Source organism: Cicer arietinum, chromosome 6 (genome assembly GCF_000331145.2).
Source record: "Cicer arietinum cultivar CDC Frontier isolate Library 1 chromosome 6, Cicar.CDCFrontier_v2.0, whole genome shotgun sequence".
NCBI classification, from domain to species: domain Eukaryota; kingdom Viridiplantae; phylum Streptophyta; class Magnoliopsida; order Fabales; family Fabaceae; genus Cicer; species Cicer arietinum.
The window spans coordinates 60,181,244-60,206,682 of record NC_021165.2 but is presented as its reverse complement, the minus strand read 5'-3'; the positions used below and the strand labels follow the sequence as shown (position 1 = coordinate 60,206,682).

Sequence of the window (25,439 nt, the reverse complement as noted above, 5' to 3'; positions counted from 1 at the left end):
ATGATTAATTTTGAATGTAATATAAGACTACGAAAATGTGCATTGATGATTGTTTGTTGACTTATGATGTTACCGCCTTGATGAATATCAAGAAATGCATATTGCATTTTATTGAATAGTGATGAATTCGACATGTGCCAATGATGGCTCTCTTAATAGAGTGAGTAACCTAGGCCAACAAGGGGAGAAAATAGATGTTGATAAGTTTTGAAATGGAGATTATTTGGTCATCATATAGGTAGGGTCTGACAAGCCTAGTGATTCCGGATATGTACAATAGGATGAGCCTGATCGTGGCAGTCTGTTGTTGAGCCTTAGGTTAATATTGTTAGACCTTGGAGGTATTCGGGTGGGGAACTCCTAGGTGACTTGGAGGTAGCACTCCAAATGTCGGGATCTACCATGCAACACACGTTTACCTCGATTGTCGCGTATATGTGTCTCGGGTTGAGTTGAGGGGATCTATGAGGACACGACCAAATTGAATTGTCCGTCCACTTGCATGGTGGCATAGTATCAAGCCTCCTAACCAAGTACTTCAGAGTTAGAATGGTACCAAAGAAAGAGAAGGAGTCTAGAGTATAAGAGCATGCATAATATTACTTGATTTGTTTGGTTACTTACTTGATGTTGTGGGTTGTATCAATATTTTACCTTGATTATTCTTGTTGATTGTGATTTGATAGAATACGGTGTTTAATATATTTTACGTGTTCTTCTCAAGTTATTTATACTATTACATGTTTTCGAAGCTCACCTCTCGTTGCTTGTGTTTGGCGCTTGCGAGAGCGCAGTCATTTCGGGTTATCGATTGGTGATCCACGCTCTGATAGGTGATATTGGGTGGGAGTAATTTGTCGTATTTTGTTGAGTTATGAGCTAATTTAGATTTTTGTAAATTCGTTCGATCAATTGTGTTATTTTTATCTTTTATTCGGATGTAGAAATTAATTGTCTATAAGTTTAGAACGTGTATTTATGTCGGAAATTTTTATTTAATAAGCCTCAATTCTATTCGATACTAAAGGATTTTTAAGTTGAAAATTTTTATGCAAGTATTTTGTGTAAGGGTGAACGTGACGTCCTAAACCTTATAGTTTAAAGGAATAATTTTTATACTCGATTTTGGAACCGCTGTGAATCTCTTTCAAAACTAGTGCATTTTACTTTTTATTTCAATTTGGGTTTAGGGTGTCACAGACACATCATGACTGATGCTTATTTTGAACATTGATGACAATGTGGCCAGGGCGTCTGCCAATCGGTTTCCTTCTCGAGGAATATGATGAAAAGTGATTTTCTCGAAGTGTTCTGTCAAATTCTTTGATATGGGTATGATGCATAATCAATTTGGAATATCGAGTTTGTTACTCTCCTTTCGTCTGATGGATGACCAACAATGAGTCTCCATATACCTCAAGAACTTTTACCTTTGATTTAATAGCTTCTTTAATGCCCATAACACATGTCTCGTATTATACAATATTGTTCGTACAATCAAAATACAATCTAGCTGTAAATAGAGTGAATTGGTTCTCTAGGGAAATCAATATGGCTCTCATTCCATGCCCTAATGCATTAGAAGCACCATCAAACACCAGCGTCCATTTTTCTTTATCAGATGATTCAATCTCTTCAAATAACTTCATTATGCCTTCATCGGAGAATTCACACTACATTGATTAATAATATTCTATAGGTTGTTGGGCCAAATACTCTACCAGAGCGCTTTCTTTGATGGCTTTCTATGTCACATACACCAAATCATATTCTGATAACAACATCGTCCAACGAGCAATCCTTCCAATAAAAGCAGGTTTCTCAAAGATATACTTAATTGGATCAATTTTATACACCAACCAAATTGTATGACATAACATGTATTGCCTCAACCGATGAGCAGCTCATGCTAATATGCAACATATTCTTTCAAGCAGTGAAAACCTTATTTCACAGCTGGTGAATTTTTTGCTCAAATAATAAATAGCATGTTATTTCTTACCAGATTCATCATGTTGTCCCAGTACAGAATCCATTGACTCTTCAAGTACTTTTAAGTGCATAATAAGTGGTTTCCCAAGAATATGAGGCACTAAGTTTTGACAAGTACTGTTTAATCTTTTCGAAAGCTTTTTGAAAATTCTCATTCCATTCAACCTTCGGGTCTTTGTGAAACAACTTGAAAATTAGTTCACATGTGGCGGTGATATGTGATATGAACCTGGAAAAGTAATTCAATCTACCCAAAATGCCCCGAACTTCTTTTTCGATGTATGGAGCCGACATTTATTGTATTGCTTTTACTTTATCTGGGTCCACCTCTATCCCTTTTTTACAAACAATAAGCTCAAGTAACTTGTCTGATCTCACACCAAAAGTGCACTTAGCAGAGTTTGAACTTCCTTAGTCGCACTAATAATTTTGGAAGGTTAACAACATGGTCTTCTTCGATTCAAGACTTTGCAATCATATCATCCACATAAACCTCTATATACTTATGCATCATGTCATGAAACAAAGTTAACATTGCTCTTTGATAGGTGGCCCCAATATTCTTCAATCCAAATGACAACACTTTATAACAGAAAGTTCCCATTGTGTGATGATTGTGGCTTTTTCCATATCCTCGGGAGCCATCTTGATTTGATTGTACCCTGAGAAACCATCCATGAAGGAGAAAAGAGAATATTGAGCAGTGCTATCTACTAGTACATCAATATAAGGCAAAGGAAAATCGTCTTTACAACTAGCTTTATTTAAATCACGATAATCAACGCACTTTCGAACATTTGCATCCTTCTTTGAAACTCACACACACAAAATGGAAATGAAAATATAGGTATTATACTATATTCCTCATTACCTTCACATGGACCTAAACTCTCCCCAATTCTATGTTTTTTTCAAAGAAAATTACAATAAATACTCTATAAGTAACAGTAACATAAATGTCACTTAAAAATTGTTTAATTTCCTTATACTTGTAAATTTGCAATAAATAAATATTCAACTCTAAAATTTACAACAAAAATTCTAAAAGTAATAGAAATTTGTTGAAGATCTTAAAGGATTTAAAGTATTTGATCTTTATGTGGAGCATACAATTGACAACCTAATAGTTGATAATATCATTATATTACACGAATATGTAGTATAATCAATGGTGCTCTCAACCCTTAGAGTGCATTAATATCGTCTGTGGTTAATTGTTTTACTTATTGTTTGAGTAGTTTAATTTGTATTTCGGTTTTGTTTTAGTCATACAATAGAAACATTGTAAAAAAAAAAATTGCTCTTGCTTTAAACACTTCTTGTGTTTAGAACGTTTCTTGAATATATTTATTTTTAGCTTATATAAAAAATATATATATATATATATAGTAATAGGTGAAATGCCGATTTTCGATGAAAAGAATATACAACTAAGTGTAAGGGATGAAATAGAATGTACTTCCACTTATGCAGCTGATTTTCAACATGAATATTTTGAATAAAAACATACTGCAAACATAGAGTGATAACGAAAAGACAATTAAAAAATATTCAAACTTTAATTAAAATGATTGAAGGGATGTTGGGTATGATGTTCAAAAATTAAAGAAGAAGTAAGAGATGCAATTATAGAGAATCAAATGGAGAATGAGAAAAATGTTTACATAAAAAAAATGATTACTAAAGAATGGTTATAAAATATATCGATAATTTCTCTTTTGAATCGAGGAATAGTAAGAGAAGGCAAAATAAATTCTAGCAAATAAAGAATTTATAACTACATTGGGTATGGTTGAAGAAGGGAAAAGACAATTAAAAAATATTCAAACTTTAATTAAAATGGTTGAAGGGATGTTAGGTATGATGTTCAAAAATTAAAGAAGAAGTAAGAGATGCAATTATAGAGAATCAAATGGATAATGAAAAAAATGTTTACATAAAAAAAATGATTACTAGAGAATGGTTATGAAGTATATCGAAGATTTCTCTTTTGATACGAGGAATAGTAAGAGAAGGGAAAATAAATTCTAGCAAATAAAGAATTTATAACTACATTGAGATATATTTTTTATACGAAATCCAAGGAATTAGTTCTTGAGACCATTGAAAATTGAGGTCGTCAAAATCTTTAAGATTTTCTTGATATGATCAGTTGTTATGATTTTTTTTTAACGAATAGGTCAATTATTGTTTGATGGAGGAAGTAACAATTTTTGTTAACAATTAAAAGTAAATTTAAGTTTCAAATAACAAGACATAATGAGATATAGTTTGCCTAAAATAATGGTGAAAGAAGGTGTGTTTGGTTGGAGGAGTTTGGAGGGGAGTGACATAAAGATTGTTAAGTTTTTTTGTTTGGTTCAGATTTTAAGAGATGGGGAGAAGGGTGGGGAGAAAAATCCCTCGTAAGGTTGATTTTTTGTTTACGAGGGGAAGCAAACAAAACAACTATAAAACCATTTAAAATACATCTAATCCCTTCCTTTGAATCAAACATGTCTCTTTTTCTCTCCCTTCGCCTTCCTTCATGTCCATTAAAATCCCGCTCTTCTCTTCCCCCTCCTTGTTTGAAAAAAAATAAACAAACAAATAAATTTAAATTACAATCAAAATACAACAAAATAATGTGGAACTCTAAAATCAAAGAAAAAACCACAATCATTGTTCAATGACAACTAGAGAATAACATTATGTGAAAATTGTTACAACACGTAGACTTCTCTCATACTCTTCATGACTCCCAAAACACCCACACTCTCCAAATCTAATATTTGAACAACATCTCACAACACTCTAACACAAAAGTATAAGAGAAAAGAAAAGAATAATATATAAGTTCAAAATATTTCTGACTAGTGCGATTTGTAATGAAGAACTAGAGCTATATATATAGCCTTGAGCTCCTCTTCCTTTACAATTTCAAGCAATATGGGATTATTTCAAAATCTTCAATTTCAATCAAACCCATCATTCTCCACCTTGATTGAACTTGATGCATCTTCAGTTTCCATTGTCTACACTAATAATCATAGTTCAAAAGAACTATCATACTCCACCATAAAAAGTATACTCCACTTGAAGCTAAACCCCTTTAAGAATTTTTTACTTGAAGTTAAAACACTCTAAGAATTTCAACTTGAAGAAAAATCATTCTAAGAATTTATTCTACATGTCGAAAAACCAGATAAAAGTTTATGGTGCAACTTCAATGTTGACTTTATTAAGAAGTTCTTCAGCAATCGATACAATCTCACATCACACTTTGCATCATTGTTAACAAAAGCCCATGTACTAATCAACACCTTGTGTAATCATAATTGTATTGAAACATCTTTGACTTGAATTTTACACAAGCCAAAATTGTTTCTTCCATCAAATTTCTTTAAGCCAAACATTCCAATGGAACTTGACATATTGTGCGTAATTGTGCACCAGGTAGGTTCCAAGAAAGAAAGGTGAGCAACAAAGGAGAAATTAATAACCAAATCTTTCCTTAGTCAAAACCTTGCTTAAACAACACTTCTACAATATAAAATTTCTTTTATGAGGTGGAAGATCAAACAAAGCTCCAACCACAGAGCATACTAAGAACCCTATTTTCTTGAACTGAACCAAAAGCTCTAATACATAATGTTGGGAAAATAAACAAACGGATAAATTTAAATAATAATCAAAACACAATAAAATAATGTAGAAACTCCAAAACTAGATAAAAATCACGATTGTTGTCTAATGACAACTAGATAATAACATTATGTGAAAATTGTTACAACATATAGACTTCTCTCATACTCTCCATGGCCCACAGTACACTCACACTCTCCAAAACTAATATTTGATCTACATCTCACAATACTCTAACACGAGTATAAAAGAAAATAATCAGATACAATCTTAATGTATTTTTTATTGGTGCAATTTATAATGAAGAACTAGAGCTATATATATAGCCTTGAGCTACCTCTTTCTTTACAATTTCAAGCAATTGGGAGTCTAAGGTAGCGGGAATGGATTCTGGTGTTGTATCCTTTTATTGAAATTCTTCCTGGAGATGTAGTTAGGAGGCGGATCCTGTTGGTAATAATAGTGGTGCAAGTATAGGATGTGGGATACTCACGCTTAAGGGGAGATTGTTGGCTTCAAGTGTGAGCGGTTAAGTCCTACATCGACTAAAAATATGGTAAATATTAGATATATTAGAGAGAAGACCCATTTACCTAATGTCTTTAAGTTTTAAGTTGAGATATAATGTCAAAGTCTCTTATGGTCTTGGAGTATTTAACTTGTTGCTTTTCTCACACCCCCGGTCTCCCCCAACACTCCCTTCTACCAATCATGCCTTCAAGGATACAACTGAGATATACTCGATGGTTTTCTCTTTTCCATGTTCAAAAGACTAACTAATAAAACTCAAACTCAAAATTGTTCAAGTTAAGAATTAAAAATAACAATAAAACAATTTGTTTAAGAGGAAGCTAAACAAACCATAACATTTTAACGTATAAACTTCAATTAAAATTTCATTTATTTTTAACTAAAAAGAATTTTAAGTCATATACTAAGAAATGACAATGGAAAAAAATAGAATATAAAGAAGCTCAACTTAAATTGTAACTCGTTCAACTCAAAATTATAACTCTATTCTTTCAACATCAAAACTTAAAACTCTATTTATACATATTCTTTAACATTGTTAAACTTCATCATATCATTAATTAGTCCACATTTGATATTTAAAGCGCTCATGTGTCCCAAAAAAATTGGTGAAAAATGTGGCACAAAACTAGGCTCACTTGCTGCTTTTAGTTTGCACACATAGACAATGCACAAGTTGTTGTAGCATTTTCCTTACATCCTCCACAAATGCAACACTAACCAACATTTAATTGTTTTTCTCCATGCCAAAGGAACACTAGCCACATTATTCCAACATAAAACATCATAATAATAAAAAGGTCTTATTGATCAAAAGCCCTAATTTAACCTAAAAACTAATAAATTATTTGCATTAATATATTAAGAGTATATTTACATTATTAAGTCCAAAAGATGTAAAATAACACTTTTTTTATGAGAGTTGTCAAATATTGACACTAAAATTTAGGTAAGTATTTTTTTTACAAGAAAATTTAGATAAGCTTAAATAATATAATTATTATAAAATTGAAACAAATGAGATAAAAAAAATTAAAATTATACAACGAAACACATTAAAAATTTAGATAGGCATATATGTTAGTGCTGGTCTATATAGTCCCTTTTAATATTATCATTTATAGAATTTAAATTATTTAGAGAAATTTTGTTTTTTATGTGATGTGTCGTAACTCTATTTATTTGGTCATTTTTATTTCATGTTTCCTTGACATTCTACTCTTAAAATTATATATATAGTTTGATTTTCTCATAAAATTTCTTATTTATTTGAATTTTAAATTCCACTATTTTAATAACTTATTTCAATTGATTATCAAATTAGTAATTTTAATTTTAATTTTAAATTTAATATAAATTTATTTTAATTTATATTTATCAATCGGTAATTATTTTTTTTATTAGTCAATAATTAATCATCAATAAATTATAATTAAATTATTATATTTAATTAACGTGTTGACGCTAGATTTATGTCTGCAAAATCAATTTATTAATTAATTATTTTATTATATATACATATAAAAAAAATTACTATTTTTTGCATATGCTATTCATTTAACCATATAGTCTTGATTTTTATTTTGATTGGCTGACATTTACTTATTTTATCTTTTATACAAATATTAATAATTCGATGAAGGTGGGTTTTTATACGAGTCTTCTTTTCTTTTATTTGTTCAGAGATTTATGCAAATTTTCAATTTCATTTACATATCTTATTTATTTTTGTAATATTTAATCAATACTATAATAATAAATTAATAACTTTTGTAATAAATAATGTGTATTAGTGCAAAAAATAAACTTTTATTCCAAAAATGGCAAGGAAATAAATATTTATTTTAATACTTAAAAGTGAAATTATTTTTATTTCAAAAAAAAAATTGTAATATTTTAATCTAAGAAATAATACAAATAAGTAAAAAGGATTGACCCAAACAATAGGTACAAGTTCAACGGAACTTTCAAGGGTTAAAGATCCCTCTTTTTATTTCTTCAACCATCAATTATCATCCTCTTTCCTTTCTTCTTCCTCAAATCTTCACATTCATCCAACAATCAAAAACAAAACAAAGAAACCAAAAATGGGTGTTTTGTTAAAACTTGTAGATGCCATCTTGTTCCTATTCTTCCTATTGATAGCAATTGTAGCACCTCTTATTGATGCTCAAACATGTCTTCCTCTCTCTTACTTCCCTGATTTTCTTATCAACATTAAAACATGGTACACAAATGAATATGGTGATTATCTTGTTGCTGACAAACCCCATTTCTTTGTTGGTCTTGTTTGGCTTGAGCTTCTTTTTCAATGGCCACTTTCTCTCCTTAATCTCTATGCTATGTTATCTTCTAAGCATTGGTTTAATACCACTTGCTTGATCTATGGTGTTTCTCTCTCCACTTCCATGGTATTGTATTACTATTTCCTTTTTCTTATACAAATTTTTTTTTTTATTATATGGGTCATGTCATAATATTGAATTTGAATGATTAGGCTTTTATATGTTTTTGGAGAATTAGGAAAATGATTTTTTTTTTTTTATGTTTTTCTGATGGGTTGAGGTAAAAAGTCAAACTTTTTATTTATTTGGTTGTTATTAGATTCACTCTCATTCTGGGTCTGTTGTTTTATGCCTAACATTTTCATTTGAAGATAATCTTTTGGTTATTGCATTGTACTAGGACTAAAATGGATTGTTTTTTAATTATTATCTTTTGTTGTGTTTGCATTTGTGGCTGTTAGATCATGTTCAAATGATTTGATACAAAACAAAATTGAGGCTATACAATTACAATTTTATAGATTAGATTTAAAATTTAATCTGAATAAATTATCAAGGTATATTATATAGCTTTTTGAAATTAGTCTTCTGAGTTGTAACTTCTCTGCATTGGCTTTGTAAAATGGCATTTGTTTCACTGATATTGGAATGGAGGTGTAATAGTGGATTAGGCTTTTGGATTGAAGGTAAATTATCTTTCCAAAATCGACTTATAAGGTGACAAAAGTCATATTTGTAAGAGTTATACCTCTCACCATAAAAGCTGATTTTGTTGGATTGAGATAGGTCTAATTCAAATTTTAAGATGATATCGAAGTCTATTCAAAATATGTTGGGCCACCCGTTATTGAGGCATTTGGGTCACGTTCCATATATTTAGTCTCGAGGGTGAGGGGCGTGTGTTAAGGGTCTCACAGTAGACGAGGTATAACATGAAAATATGTTTATAAATGGAAGAACTATCTCACCTTGTAAGTCGTTTTTGTGAGATTAAGTTAACATCATCACAAATTTTAAGATAGTCTTCATCCAAGCTATCATAGATGGTGTCACAATGTGATTCTGTTACAGTTTGTATAATCTACATCTTGCTTTTAGGTTTACATCTTTTGGTTGTTTGTTGTTTATGGAATGCAGGTTGCAGTATTATCAGAATTGACAGGATCAAAGAAAGCTTCTGAGAAGCTCTTAACAATGTACTTCCCTTTCATGTGTTTGGGTATTTTAGCTACTCTGAGAGGCTTGCTGTCAAATTCTTCCAAGACTGGCTCGGCTTTCGGAAAAAGATCTGCACTAGCGAGGAAAAAGCGAGCTTGAAGCAGTTGTTTTTGAATCAATTTTTGAGAAAATGGGAAGAGAATACGAGTTGTAGGTGTAAAGGGATGTAGCATGCAAATGTTCCTTCCTCTAACCACATTTTTTGGGTACATTTTAGTGTTGAGTTTTGTATTTAATTCTTTGAGAAAAAGATTTTGTTTCAAGTATACATCAAATTCCATTGTGTTGAATACATTGCCATGATAAGAAATAAAAGGCTAATTATTGTCATGATGTGTTAAGCTAAATCATTCTTTTTCAATATTACCCATATGGTAATTGAAAAGCAGATTTAAATATTTATTTGATTTTTGCACCCTTTTTTGTTTTTCATCCTTGCAAATATGACATTTTGCTCTAAGTATTTATTGGTTTGTTTTAGTCCTTACAAAATTCATTTATATTGGAATTGGTACTTGTAATATGAGTGACAAATGACTAAAATAAATATTATACACTTTATCGAGATCAAGTTCAATATGAACACATTTTGCTAGGACTAAAACAAATCAAAGACCAAAAGCAAAATGAGGTATAGGATAAAAGGATTAAAATCAAGATATATTTGTAGATCAAATGCATAATTATACCTATTGAGAGAATAATTATTGAAGTATGCATAAACTGATTAAGATACAAAAGCAAGCCACTGACAACACAATTGAAAAAGAATTCACATAAACAAAGTGAATTCCCTGCATACTTGTTATATGCATTGTTTGTGACAAGTGGTGCACCTAAATGTTTATTTATAAGGTGATATTTTGAAAAAAGGATATAACAGTTACAAGATGAAACAGGTTATAACTTTAGTTTACTTATAAGATGTGAATTCATACTTTACTTTTATTAATGTGGACTACTTCCATTTTTACAAATGTTTAAATCAGGCTCTATTACTTCATAAATAGAGTAATTTATTAATGATTTGCTTATCATATTCAATATAATCATTAGATCCAATGAAGTTAATAATAATAAACAGAGATAATATAATTCCAGAAGTTAACATGATTCTTAGTCATGATGATCATTAGAGAAATTGCAAGAAAGGAGGAGGATTTTCTAACAGATAGCAAATAGATATCATGACCACTTGCATTAATGTGAAACGATGGTCGAAATTTCTAAATATGTATCGTATATTATAAGTCAAGATAAAAATTAGTAAATGCGAGAATAGTGTATTGAATAATGAGAGAACTGTTCAAATATATAAAATGATAATGTACCGCTTTCTATATTTCCTATATTATAGCATGTGAGTTAAACATCATATTAGTGTTATTCTTTTTTTCATCTCACAATAGTTAGAGTAAATATTTCTTCTTAACCACTTAAAAATAGAGAACTTTCTTGACAATGACTTAATGCTCTAAAAAAATTAGAAGTTGGACTTGTAATAAAAAATATTCATATATAACCAAAGTCTATCTATGACCTAAAAAGCATGTCAATAATTGACATTCAAAATTCGTTTTGAACAATCTCTTAACTAGGGGTTCAAAACGACAACTTTGTGAGGATCAATAAATTTTATTAGTGTCCAGAGTTGGCCCTTGGCTTATTACATAGCATATTAGCATTAAGAGCAAATAATGGCACAGATCTAAAGCTAGTTTGATGCGATAATTAATAGCCTGGCCATACTATGATATTAATTAAAGGTACTTTACATTAAACATATGTTAATTATATGCTACACTATCCCTAAAGTTCACTCAACCACCTTCATCATTCAATATTTGTGTCATAGCAAATATAAATATTAATTAAATCATGAAACAATATGTCAATTTCACTAGTAGAGAATGGAACAAATCCATTTCAAAATCCTAAAAGGGGAAAGGTGAGAAATTAAGCAGTGTTGTGTCTTAGGTACAAACCTCACACTTTGCTGGTCCCACTTCTAAAACACACAAATAACAAACAATTAAAGAAAGAAAATAATTAAGAGTTTCATCAAAACTAAACCCTAATTAGTTAACCAATAGTCTGGCCCTAACTATATGTATTTAGTCTAATAACAAAAGATAATTCATGGGTGGCAAGGCCATTGTGTTAGCTCAAAATTTACTATATCTAGGGAAGTCAATTCCCGAACCTTAATTAATCAATCCTCTAAAAAAGGATCATGCAAGGTGCGCTCTTGACTTCTCCCTAATTTTGTAATTTAAGCCTAATTAAGTTCCTCACCACCCTCTTGATTTTTCTTCAATGCAATGCTTCCTCCTTTATCCTTGTAAACTGCAAAATAAATGTAACAAAGTTAAAATAACATTAAATCAAATAATTGAATTCGGAATTCTATATCGAAAAAACAAAATTTGAATTTTCAAGAAATTAAATATATAACTTCGAATAAACTTCACCGCAATTTTCTATATTTTGATTTTACTTACACAAAAAACATGTTAGAATTTCTCTTATTTTATTTCAAACAACCAACAAAAGAGACTAAAGATAGAAATTTACTATAAAAAGAAAAAAAGAAATCACATAAAAATCATAATTTTAAAAGAAAGAACAAAAATGCATGTGTTACCTCAAAATCATTAATCTTGAAGCTGAATTAAGCAGTTTCACCAGACAAAGAAGCCTTGATTCTCTCAACAGTACAAGCAATAAGACTATTAACAGTAGCAACAGATCCAAGAGAAAGTTTAGCAGTTGGAACAGAATCAACCAATATTTGAAATGCAACAGTTAAAAGTGATCCACCACAAACACCAGCTTGTCCATTTTCATCACCAATTCCATTTCCATTTCCATCAGAGAGGATAGCAAATCCTGATGGAAGAAGTGCTACATAATCTGGATCTCCTCCATTTAGAACTACATTCATTGCAACAATGTCTACCGGTGCATATATTACAAATGATCCTGTTGAATCTGTTAGACTCTCTTGTAATATTAACATGTTGCTCTGGCTTGAATTTGCACTCTGTATATAGTTACATACAAAGTATTAAAGTATAGTAATTCACTGTCTAACTAGAGAAGAAAAATGTTCCATGCACATCTAATTTTTCATACTCATACTATTCCAACATCTCATTAATAACGTACAAAAATGTAGTCAATTCAGTTGAATAAATAGTTAATTTAACTCATTAAAAATTATAGTTAATCATATAGTTCAATTAACTATATTTTTTTAATGTGATTTAAATTAACCACATTTACTCAAAAAAATTAACTATAATATTGTACATGATTAATCAGACGTTGCATGGATGTAAATAAAAGGGGTATTCATATATAAATTATATACTGATTAGAGAATTATATGGATTCAACTATAAAAAAAATATAACCATACACGTTTATTTCATTTGTATGATTTTTAAATTAGATACAATGAAAATCAACCTTTTGTAGTATTTGATAGTATAAAAATCTTAATATCATTAGTGCATCAAAATCAAAATATTTTAATTTACAGATAATTAAAATATTTAGATTAAAGTTTTAAGGATTGCATAACAAAGTTTAAAAGCATGTTAGGTATTGTGAAATAGTAAATATAGAATATAATAACTTACATTTACTCGAAGTAGAGAGACACAATTTCCAGTATCTCGTCCATTTGCAATGTGTGCCATTTCTTGTACAACTCCACCATTGGAAAGAATATCCCACTGTTATTTAAGAGGGTAAATAAAATCAAACAAACAAATATAAAACATTAGAAAAGCTAATGAAAATGGATATTAGTATAGCTATTATAAAACACAATAATGAAGAGTAAAAAAAAAAAGTTACCCTTTATAGTAATATCTAAAAGAAACGTACCTCATTTCTTGAGTTTTCATCGCGAAGGAAATCAAAAACTCTTTTAGGTGGAACAGGAAGCCAAAAAGAAGTGGCAGCACTAAGAACAATACCAGGAGGTCTTCCAGGATCATCAACACTCTTACGTGTCATCACTCTAACATCATCAGCTCCTGTTCCTGCTAATGTTGTCCACGTGTGTGCTGTTGATGCACTCACTCCACCACAAAAACTCATCACCATTCTCTCTGCTAGTTTCATCATACTCTTCCTCCCTTCTTGGTTTGTTATCACTGACAATTCATCATTATATTACAATTCAATTATTAACAATTTTCATCATAACTTTACTTTCATATTTCTTATATACATTACATACCACCAACATCTACAGTTGGAATGTTTGTAGCCATTGAGCTAGCAAGCCTTTCACATTGTCTATCTAATGTTGCAACCCAACGTTTTGCACCAAATGCATTTCCAGTACTAACAAGCTGCTTGTATAGATTATGAACACCTCTATCATCAACTTCCACATGCTCAACCCATGTTACCTATATACATACATATTTCCATAAATAATTAAACATTTTAATTTCTATTTAGTTATTAATTAATTAATTAATCACCTTTGAGTAACCATTTGGCATTTCTTGAATTAAGCAACCAGAAGGCCTTCTTCTACATCTTGAAGAAGGATTTGGACGAAGATTATCCAAAGAAACATCCACAACAGCCCATGTTCCATCTGTATGTTGTTTGCAATATCTCACAAAATAACTCTCACGAGTTGGGACAAGAGGTGATGGTACTTGAAGCTCTGCTGTCATCTGTTCAATCAAACAATGCAAAATTGTTGAAGATATTAAAATTATATTCTTCTTTTTAAATATAAGTTTGGTTAGGTTACTATATATATATATATATGTACCACTTGTAAAGCACCATTGTAGTTCCCTGCCACACCAGTTGACAACACTTCAACAGTCATGGCTCTTGAAACAATACCAGCAAAAACTGTTGACCATTGGTTCTAAAAGATAAAAAAAAACTATATCAAAATCTATAAGTAATAAGATGGTAATAGTTTTAAGAGAGATAATATACCACATCCATGAGAATCTCAACGAGGTTAACATGATTCATAATAACAACACAAGTTTCTCTTGAAGCTTCACACTTAAATCCATTAGGTTTAGGTCCAATTCCACGTGGAAAAGACCTAACATATTCATCTTCATTAAGGACATTAGCAGCACCATCAAGTGTAGTTAACCAAAGAGGTTCACCCATTTGTGCCATTCCAGTTAGCTCTTCCATAGCTGCAACAGCTAACTCAATTATTATTGGTTTGTCTGCTTCAGTGGGCCCACTTATTGATCTTAGAAGATCACCACTAGTTCCATATATGTCCATGCCAAGTCCTTGTTGGTTTCCAAAACCAGCACCAACTCCATGTTCTAATGGACGTGGTGGAAGAGATGCTGCAATGTTTGAATAGTTTACAACTGGTTTTCCTACGTACTTGGCTGCAATTGCTGAAATCCTATCAATCTGAAAATCAAATCAAATTATAAAGTTCTATAATTATATAATAATAATAATAATAAAAATAATCAACCATGCACCTATAACATACAAAGTAATAAAGTGTTAAGTACAAGTCTACAATATTGCGGATTCTGAAATCTCTGCGACGACATGACAACTGCAATGTCAATTGTTATAAGAAGTTGCAAAACGTTAAGTACCTCTTCTCTAAGCCTTGCATTTTCAAGCCTCAAATGATGTTCATCAAAAGACATTTCACCTATAGCAGTAGGACCACCACAATTAGGGCATGAAGCATTGCTAAGTGCTTCCCTATACCTCATGTTATCTGCCCTAAGTTTTTCATTTTCTTGTCTAAGTTGTGTGTTCTCTGACCGTTCATGTTGTGTCTGCAGAAAAAATATCCACCTCCTTTTTATCAATAAAACTATGCATATAAAAAGTTTTAATATCATGTACAAAAATAGTAACATACCTTCATTTGAGTACGTTTGTTTTGAAACCAAAACTTAACCTGCAATGGCTCTAACCCTAATTCTCTGCTTAACTCCTTTCTTTGCTTGTCATCTGGGTGTGGACACTCCTTGAAGAAACTGCAACAAAATATACTAAAAGTTCAATTTACATTTTTTTTTTTTTGCAAAGAACAAGCAAAATTTATCTCCACAAAATTTAGAGAACTAATTTTTTTGTATCTCTATTTCAATTTTTTTAATTGACAAATAAATATTCAATTTCATGAAGGTAGTATTTATTTAAAATGAAATATAAGAAAAATAATATGTATTTAGATACATATATTTTATTAGGGAGAGGACAGAGAGTATATTCTTACGCTTCCATTTCTTGGATCTGGTGCTGAGTGTGACGGTGGTAACGTTTTCTTTTAGGCTTTGGTTCTTGGTCTTCACCGGAAGCACCACCACCTTCATGGTTTTCACTGCAAGATTTTGTGGCACTTTCAAAGCACTCATCTTCACGGATTCGAGGGATGACATCACTTTCTGAAGTGTTTTGAATCATCTCTAATGGATGGAACTGACCACCTTCCATCAAGTTTGACTGAAACATTATATTATATTTACTTGATCTTTTATGATGGATGATTCCCAAGACTTATGCTTTTTCAATCTATTATAAAACAAAACAAACATTATATTAATTTGTATTGTACGATAAAGATACAAGACAAAGACATCAACTTTTATTTTCTTTTCTAATTAAGTTTTACAATAGATATTGTTTTATCTCTACAATTAAGAGAGAGATTATTTTTTAATCGGATGGTTAATAATAGTTTACATCATAAAAAGAAAAGAAAATAAATTGAATCCGTGAATTGAGATAATGTGAATTACGTGGATTTAGATTATCGAGAAGGATATTTGACCTTGTTGGTAAAATAAAATAAAATAAAAACCTTAATTTATAAAAAAGAGAACATTATAAAAAAAAAAATGAACTCTAAATTTTTGTATCAAAATTTGAATGAAGAAAAAGTATACGAGGGGAATTGAAGAGGTGGGGAATTGGAGAAAAAGGAAATTGGGAGAATAGTTAGAAAAAGACTTGAAGAAAAGGAGTTGAAAAGTTAATACAAAGACTACCTACCAACCTGTCCAAGGGTGAGTGAGAATCGAAGATGAAGATAAACCAAACACACACACCAACGTTGTTATTAATTCCTCTACTATCATAGAGGGAATGTTTCTCTCTCTCTCTCTTTCTCTTTTTCTTTTGCTTCGGAGGGTTGCCTCAGTTTTCACTTAAGAAATTGAGCTCATATATATTTCATTATCTGGCGGTGTCAAAAAAATAAATAACTCATTAGTTTTACTACAAAAAAAATATCAAATTCTCATTTACATAAACGTGACCTCCAAGAAGAAAAAAAATATATAGACAAAAAATGAAAGCCATGAAATCATGAATGAAATAAAAATCAAGCAAATATATATTGTTGATGATTTTTTTAAGAAAAACTTGTTGAAAATTTTGTGATATTTTCTTTTTATGGAACAAAATATTCTCAAACTAAATAAAAATCTAGTTTTTTTTTCTTACAAATACATAACATCTACGAAGATCTCGGAGATTCCTACAAACGCTTCCTTTATTTTAGTATATATGTTTTTTTTCCTTGCAAACCTAACGTTATCTTTACACATTCATCTAGCCCTAGATAAAAACACTACAATATTAGAAACTCACTCAAAGAAAAAAAAATATCAAACCTAAATAGCCTTAAAAAATCTATAACAAAAATACTAAACCTAAAGAACCTTAAAAAGGCTACAAAAAAAAATGAAGTTTGTACTTACCAGGACTAAGAGAGATGTAAAGGGTAGATCTACGTTAAGAAGATTATAAAGTTGATGAAAAAAGAAGAAGAGAGATCCTTGATATTAATAATATTATAGGAATAATAAAAGGTTAGAAGAAAGAAACGGTAGTTTTACATTAGAGGGAGAGAAAGAAGAAGATGAAGAAGAGAGAGAGAGCATTGAAGGAGGATAGAGAGAAAGTGGGGAACAGATGGAGGAAAATGTGGCAGGGAAGAGTAATTGAAGAGCGTATTGAGAGGGTGCAATTGCATTAAATGGAGGTGTAATTGCTTGCTTGCTACTCAGGGGAGAGAGAAAGAGACGCGCCATTTTTATTTATTTTTTTTATATATTTTTTTTAATATAGTAAAATGAAATTTTTGCCGGTGGTTTTGTGCAACCATATAATAAACCAATGACGGCTACCAAACAAAATTCTTTCTTGATTTTGATTATGATTTTGCGCGTGTGAGTCAATGGATTCTCGGTTAAATGCATCTATTACTACTACTATTTCGTTATTAAGATGTTAACAACAATACTATATTTTTTTTCTAATAAATTGCATTTTATCTGTAGATTAAAATTATTATTTTTCAAAATAAATTAATTTTTAAATAGTTGCTATATGAGTTTGTGGTTGATTTTTGAAATATTGTTAAATTGTTGGTCGCTAATGTTTAGTGATTAACTTAGTGACTATTTGATATTTTTGGTGTCTAAATTGTTTACTACATGTCAAAAATATTGTACATAAGTCTTATATATGTTAATTGTTGTATTAAGTAAAAAGAAAGTTAATTGTTGTATTACCTCTATCCTATGGCATGCTATATTACAAGTTGTTTTCTTTTCCTTTCAGATAATACTACATTATTTTTTTATGCAATAATACTACATCAATTTCTAAATATATATATATATAAAGAGGTATTAAATCACAGGAATTAAACAAATTAGTAATAATATTAAATTTACTAACAAAATATATTTTTTAAACGGCAAAAGAAAGAATATAAAGGGTTGTGTAGAAATAGTGAAAATAAATATTTATGTAAATTCACACATGTTGCAGAACCGGTCCATTGTTATAAAATCTAAAGCGAAACTATTACACGGAGCTTTTTTAAAAGTTAATAAATTTATTAATATTTTATTTAATAATTATAAAAAATTTCTTTAGCATAATTTATAGCATTTTCAAATTATTTTTTTTTATATTTTTCAAAAAAACAAAATAAGACATTTCAACTATTATACAACAATATCAAGAACATGTAAAAAATTTCATCTTTTAGTTGAAGAATAAAATAGCGTGTATACATTGTATTACTCCAATAACTCATGTTAGCAATATGTTCACATGATTTTTTTATTTATAATTAATATTTCTCTTATGAGCAATGTGTTCATTTTTTGTCTCATGATTTCTCAATTTATAATTAATATTTCTCCCATCTCTACTATATTCATTGGCCAATTTATTTGTACTAAAAGTATTAAATAATTTCCAACAAAAGCAAAATATTTTAATTAATTTATATAAGATTTTATCGGTGTTAGTTTCAATAACATTAAGATGTGAGGCATTTTTATTAAATAAAAAAAATGTGATGAGTAAAAAGATTTATTTTATAAGAAGACCTAAAACATTAGATTTAGTGGTTTAAAGATTGGATCGACTAACAAGTTTTGTGAACAAAACTCGTAGTTAAGTCCTTACCTTGTTGGAATCAAGGAGACCTTACCTCGCTATAACAACAACGTGACTTAAAAAAAAGTGACGTCTTCCTTTTCTTTTTTTGTTGTTGTAATCGTATGGTGAAATTGACCCTCCTAATTTAAAGTTTTGATGGATAAATAAAGTTTAATCAACCGTTATTTCAGCCGTGAATTCATTTCAAATCCTCTAAAATGTTTCTTTTTAACTGAAATTCAATCAATAGTCAAAATGATTTGATTTTGCCTCCCATTTGTTTAGTTTAAGGGTTGATTTTGAAAGAACAAACTACTATGTCTCATCGGGGATAGCTTATTGTTTATAATTTGATGAGTGTTTTCTTTTATTACTACTTCTAGTTTCATTTACAAAGATAAAATAATAATAATAAAAAAATATCAAAATTAATGCATTCATTAATTACTTTAACTTTTTGATTATTTTTATATATGTACTTTTATTGAAAACTATGAGACATTAACTTTCAACTAATATTATTTTTTTAAAACAAACAAACATCCTAAATAAAGATATAAAAGTAATTTAAACAATAAATACATATTAAAAGTCGTAAATTTTCTTACCTATAAAACAAAAAATTGTGTTATATATAGTTGTAGAAAAAGTAGTTTATAGTATTTTCTTATGTTATTTTAAATAGCGGTTGAGTTGGATGTTGCTCGTGATCGCATCTTGTTTTATGTGGTTACATTTTGATATTGTTGTATTTACATTTTATTTGTTTTAAGAAACAAATTGAGAAGAGTGAAAAAACAGTAGAAAATGAAATGATTAATTGGTTGTTTGGTACAAATGAAAATGTGAAAGGAAAGAAAGAAATATTTTTCTAGAATGACATAAATATCTTTAATAAAAATTAAAATATGATCAAAAAATAAAATTAAAATAAATAAAGTGGGGGTGTTGTTGCCATTTTACATCAATTGATGAATTTGATGTGTTTTCTTTTTTTAATTTGAAGAGAAAGAAATATTTAGTAGGTCCCATCAAATTTTATTTCCTTTCAAATAATTTTTTGCTTAGTAGGGAGAGAAAAAATATACCACTTGTGACATGTTTGTTGAGAAACATACAAAATAAGTATTTGGATAAAGAAAAAGAATAATAATTTAATAGAACCTACTCAACATTCATTTTTATTTATAAGGGTATATGGACTCAATCTTAAATTAAAAAAAAAAAAAATTAATAATAATAAAAATAATATAAAATTGGCTAAATTACATTTGTGGTCCTTTAACTTAATCTCAGGTAACGTTTTAGTCTTTTATCTTTTTTTTTCCGACTTGGTCCTTTATTTTAATTTTAAGTGACAATTTGATATTTTATGTTTTAAAATTTCAACAATGTTATCCTTTTTTATACAAAAATTCAAAAAAAAATTCAATTAAAACTCATAAAATTAATTATATTCTTCAATATAATACAAATTTTATCAAATTCGTAACGCAAATCTTCAAATAAACTCATATTTTTATACTTTATTTGATATTGTTAGGAATAAAGGACTAAATCGGGAAAAAAAATAGATAAAGGACTAAAACGTTACCTGAGATTAAGTTAAAGGACCACAAATGTAATTTAGCCTATAAAATTTAAGAAAAGAACTCCATTATCCACATAAGATCTCACACCAATTTGTTATTCAAGTAGCCTCTGTTACTCTAAAAGGATGGTTGAATAGTTGTTTCCATTTAAAATTTAAAAGTTTTACCAAATTGTAAAGATTTTTTTATTAAAAACGATGAAACGGAAAATTGCAATAGAAACTAATTGATAAAGTTGAATCTTAAAGATCAATTAAGTTAACAAATATCAATATAGAATACAATCAATGTTTGCTTACTATGACAATCCAAGAATTGAAAACAAAACAACAACAAAATCCTTAACACTAGACAAGAAATTCAAAGTCAAGAACAATTGAAAACAAAAACGTACATAAACTAAAGGAGTTAGAGTAGAGAAGATGACATCGTCTATTTGTACTAGTTCAGCCACATGTCGTCTCTTGTGTCCTTTCATCTAATCATCATACAATAACATGAGATTTTCTTTCAATAATATTGAAATTAAATAATACAAAATCCATAGAAAACTTTGAATACAGAATGATGAAAAACCTTATTCCCAAAACGCAATCATAACTTGAAGAAACTTTCTTCAAATAGAAACTCAATTGCAAATCTTAAGATAACTTGCCTAAGAAAGAATAAAGATCTCTCACTTTTCTCTAAAGAATATTTCTAAAAAAGATATTTCATTTTTATATCTCAAACACTCACAATAAAATGGAAATTTTCATTATGAATGAAAATAAAATTCCTTTATGAAGGTTATTTATACATTTTTAGTTACAAATGAAATGACAACTTTAAAACTTATGAAATTTGAGAAATAGTTGGCATGAATCGATTCAAGCAGCTTCAACTAACCCTAAGAAAAGTTTTATTAAACATGAATCTATTTATCAATTGATTCATGTTTTTCATACTTAAGCATGAATTGATTCAAATATATTATACCAATTGATTTGCAGACTCATTCCAAACCTTGAATGGGTTCATGAATCAAATCATTGACTTTTCGTTTTGATTTTCTACACGGGAAAATCAATTAATCGATTCAAGACTTTCATGAATTGATTCACAGACACTAAAATGTATTAAAAATATTTCTAACATGTTCAGGGTTTTAAATATAATCCTAACATGTTTCTACTTATATGCATGATCTAAAATAATTTAAAAAATTAACCTTTAAGTTACAAACCTTGTGGATGTTGAGAAGATTACAATTATGATCAAACCATTAAAACTATACAATTAGCACAACATACTCCCCCTTTTAGGAAACCATCTATTATAGGAAACCATGCAATCTCATACTCCCCCTTTTTATGATAGCAAGCTTCTCAAATTCTTCATGAAGATGCTTGTTTGAAGCTACCTCATAAATAAGAGCTCACTCTACTAAAAACTTGTATTTACTTTAAAACTTTACCAGTATGTGACAAATTACGCCTCCACCTTTGTAATTATATAAAATAAAGAATGGAACGGAAAAGTAGGTACATAGACACTTCTCTATCTCAGACAACAACATTAGGAATATCCAAGCACAAATCCTCCATTTTAGGCACACCTCTCCCTCGTTGTTCTAGTGAGATATGCTTCCTCGTTGTTTGTCTTCCTAGTTTTGTGATTGTTCCATCAACGAAGCCTAACCTCATCTTTGTGCAAGTATCAACAAACCCTAGTTTTGTGATTGTTCCATCAAAGTATCATATTTATCGAATGTGCACAAGTTTAGTAATTTTATTCATTCTAGGTAGATACAACTAGAGGTGTTCCTATATTATATGAAGAATTGATATAATATGGTGAGGTTAGAGTGGGTGCAGTTAAGCTTTTGTTTTCATTAGATATATGAGTTTTCTCTAAGGCGACCTTTTCAGGATCAACGTGTTATATACAAGCACATATATAGCACCCGAGAACTACACAAAAGTTATTGGAATGAAATAATTAATAGGGAGTAATTGGAATGATCACTGAGTTGATAATAAATCATTTTGTCTTGATCTAATGTGGAATTATTTAGTTGATTACTCTCTAACAACAAAGGGTTGGGCCGATTAGTCTTGGGCCTTATAGATATCCCAATTATCTAAAGGATGAGGTAGAAAAACATATCAAAACCTTCATAGAACATGTGATTCAAAACTTCTCTAGTAAGTTCTTTTTTAATTCCGATAATTTTAGTTTAAGTATAAGAAAAATACTTGGAGGATGTGGGTTGACTATCATACACTAAACAAAGTTATGGCTCTAGATAAATATCATATTCCGATGTTGGATAAGTAGTTTGGGATAGGTTACTTCTAAGTTGGACCTCAAATCTGGTTATCACCAAATTCATGTGAGGGCGAATGATATGTATAAAACAACATTTCATATACAAAAAGGTCATTATAAATACTTGGTAATACCATTTGGTTTAACAAATGCTTATGCTAATTTCAGTTAGTTATGAGTTCTTGTGCAAATTTGTGTTGGCGTTTTTTTGATGTTATTTGGTATATAATATTGATTTTGAGTCACACATTTGCAGTATTTTGCAGTAGTCCTACAAATACTACAACAGTACCAATTATCAACTAACCATTAAAAATGTATTTTTGGACAAATTTAGATTAAATACCTAGGCCATGTGATCACTTATGAAGGGGTGGCAGTAGACCCTAACAAGGTGAGTTGTGATCTAATTGGCCTTATCTTATGAATATTAAAGGAGTGTGTGTATGTTCTTAGGATTCACATGTTATTCAAGAAGTCGATGGTGGGAAAATAGCGAAATTTGCTTACTAACTTGACAAAGACATGGTTTCTGTGGAATATGATGCCCTTTGAGATCGAATATTATGTGTTGAGGAAGGGAATATGGGCACTATTGATTCTATAGAAACGTCCAACATCCTATTTCAGTAAGGCTTTTTTGGGATCCAAACTATGCAAGTCAACTTATGATATGGATTTGGGTGCTTCTACATGAGATTGAAGATCTAATCAAGTGGTTTCTTCCAATAAAGTGGTAAAATGAAAGGGGAAAAAGAATCAAAGGTGGGTTAGATTGAGAAGATAGAAAAGAATGCGCCACAACCTAAAAGGTTGATAAGCCAATGAGGAATCACCACAATGGTAAGGAAGTTATTGATAAGATTTAAGTATATTCTAATCCAAGAATTCAAAGAGAAGACACATCTCACTCACCATTCTCATGAGAAATTCTAATTCATTTCAAAACTTGTCTCAATGAGGTTAGAAACGCATATTTAAGACTATTTCTAAATCTAAATGGGTCATAAGTGACACCACTTTTTAGACTCATATTAAGCTTACATCATATTTTTCTAAAATAAACTAAATGCAAGAAAGTAAAGTATATTATTCACTTACACATGACATCGACTAAATTTAGATTAAAACTATTATAACTTTAAATTAAAGGAAACTAAGAATTATTACAAACCAAATTAAAATAAATAAATTTCATCCCAATTTATTAAAATATGAATCATCTTCATGCTATCATGGTCCTTATCAACTTATGAAAAGGAACTACTGGCCTTGGTTCTAGACACTTAACAATTGAGGCACTATTTACTCATAACAAGGTTTATTGTTTACTTAGATTAAACAAACTCGAAGCACCTTATACAACAAAGGATCACTACTACAAGCCAACAAGAATGAATCACAAAGTTATTGGATTTTGATTTTAAAGTGATGTACAAGGTGAGAAGAGAAAACATGGTGGCTGATGATATATCTAGATAACATGCAGACTTACATTTGAGTGTTATAGTTTCTTATTTTATTTGGTAGCAAGGGAAAGATTTGCAAGCAAACATGTTGAAGGATGTTGTATTGCAAACTACTATGGAGGCTATTCAAAAAGATCTAGAGGATAAACTAGATTATCTAATTAAAGGTGGGATACTATTTTATATGAATACGTCTGTTATCTTTGTCGTGTCCAATATGATTCATGTATTACTGAAGGATTTCCATGCTTCACCAAGTTGAGGTCATTCTAGACTTTTGCGTACATATAGAAGATTGATTGCAAATTTATTTTGGCAAAGTATCAAGAAGATGGTGCATGAGTAGGCGTGTGACATATGCTAAAGACAAAAAATATGTAGCCACGACACCTAATGGGTTATTAGAGCCACTTCCGATTTTAGTGTTGGTTTGGAGTGAAATATTCATTGATTTCATAACTTGACAATGATTTCCAAAGAGTAGTGGTTAGAAGCTATTTTGGTAGTGGCAAATTGACTATCCAAGTATAGTCATTATATTCCTTTCAAACAGATTTTCAATTATTGAACGATTGTTGTTTGCCAAAGAAGTAGTAAGATAACATGAAATTTCAAATTCAATCATGAGAAACTATCACCCATTATTTATGATTACTTTTTAGAATGAGTTGTTTAAGCTCCAAGGGACTGTGTTAATGTCTTCCTTCACTTACCATCCCTAACCCGATGGACAAACAAAAATAGTTGATATGTGATGAGGACATAGAAATCATAACCAAGGAAGGAAGCATAGAGAATATTCAAAGTCTTGGAACTCCAATGACAAAAGCAAGGTCAAAGAAGGAAAAATATGTTCTAAATAACTTGATAGTCACTATATTTGAAGCAACTCCAATTCATGAAGAATTGAAACCCAAGATAGTAAATTGCTTAATCCAAATTGAAGAAATTAAGGAATGAAGGCTTCACCTATG

General features: G+C 29.7%; 2 protein-coding genes across 5 annotated transcripts; one reads left to right on the top strand and one right to left on the bottom strand.

Annotated features, from left to right (window-relative positions):
• The first annotated feature begins 8,089 nt into the window (after positions 1-8,089).
• On the top strand, positions 8,090-9,983 carry LOC101495106 (uncharacterized). Its single transcript, XM_004515016.3, has 2 exons — positions 8,090-8,558; positions 9,570-9,983. The coding sequence occupies exons 1-2, from the start codon at positions 8,235-8,237 to the stop codon at positions 9,747-9,749; spliced, it is 504 nt and encodes a 167-aa protein (XP_004515073.1). The 5' UTR covers positions 8,090-8,234; the 3' UTR covers positions 9,750-9,983.
• Positions 9,984-11,521: 1,538 nt separating this feature from the next.
• LOC101495436 (homeobox-leucine zipper protein HDG2-like) lies at positions 11,522-17,638 on the bottom strand. 4 transcript variants are annotated; one of them, XM_073370479.1, is made up of 13 exons: positions 17,396-17,638; positions 16,682-16,872; positions 15,910-16,205; positions 15,550-15,667; positions 15,275-15,463; positions 14,631-15,077; positions 14,455-14,556; positions 14,153-14,353; positions 13,903-14,077; positions 13,545-13,816; positions 13,295-13,390; positions 12,295-12,693; positions 11,522-11,996 (listed from the first exon to the last, which is right to left on the bottom strand). In XM_073370479.1, the coding sequence occupies exons 3-12, from the start codon at positions 16,143-16,145 to the stop codon at positions 12,322-12,324; spliced, it is 2,208 nt and encodes a 735-aa protein (XP_073226580.1). In that variant the 5' UTR covers positions 16,146-16,205; positions 16,682-16,872; positions 17,396-17,638; the 3' UTR covers positions 11,522-11,996; positions 12,295-12,321. The 4 variants fall into 4 exon arrangements, with proteins under 4 accessions (XP_073226580.1, XP_004515074.1, XP_004515075.1 ...); XM_004515017.4 differs by having other exon boundaries at positions 16,686-16,872; XM_004515018.4 differs by having other exon boundaries at positions 16,690-16,872.
• Positions 17,639-25,439: the final 7,801 nt, after the last annotated feature.

Bases quoted from the DNA above. Each gene is read 5' to 3' on its own strand.
- LOC101495106 (XM_004515016.3), top strand. From the start codon at position 8,235: ATGGGTGTTTTGTTAAAACTTGTAGATGCCATCTTGTTCCTATTCTTC. The intron at 8,559-9,569 runs GTATTGTATTAC...TATGGAATGCAG, and splicing joins TTTCTCTCTCCACTTCCATG to GTTGCAGTATTATCAGAATT.
- LOC101495436 (XM_073370479.1), bottom strand. From the start codon at position 16,145: ATGTTTCAGTCAAACTTGATGGAAGGTGGTCAGTTCCATCCATTAGAG. The intron at 15,078-15,274 runs GTACTTAACGTT...TTTGATTTTCAG, and splicing joins ATGCAAGGCTTAGAGAAGAG to ATTGATAGGATTTCAGCAAT. The intron at 14,078-14,152 runs GTGATTAATTAA...GTATGTATATAG, and splicing joins TGCCAAATGGTTACTCAAAG to GTAACATGGGTTGAGCATGT.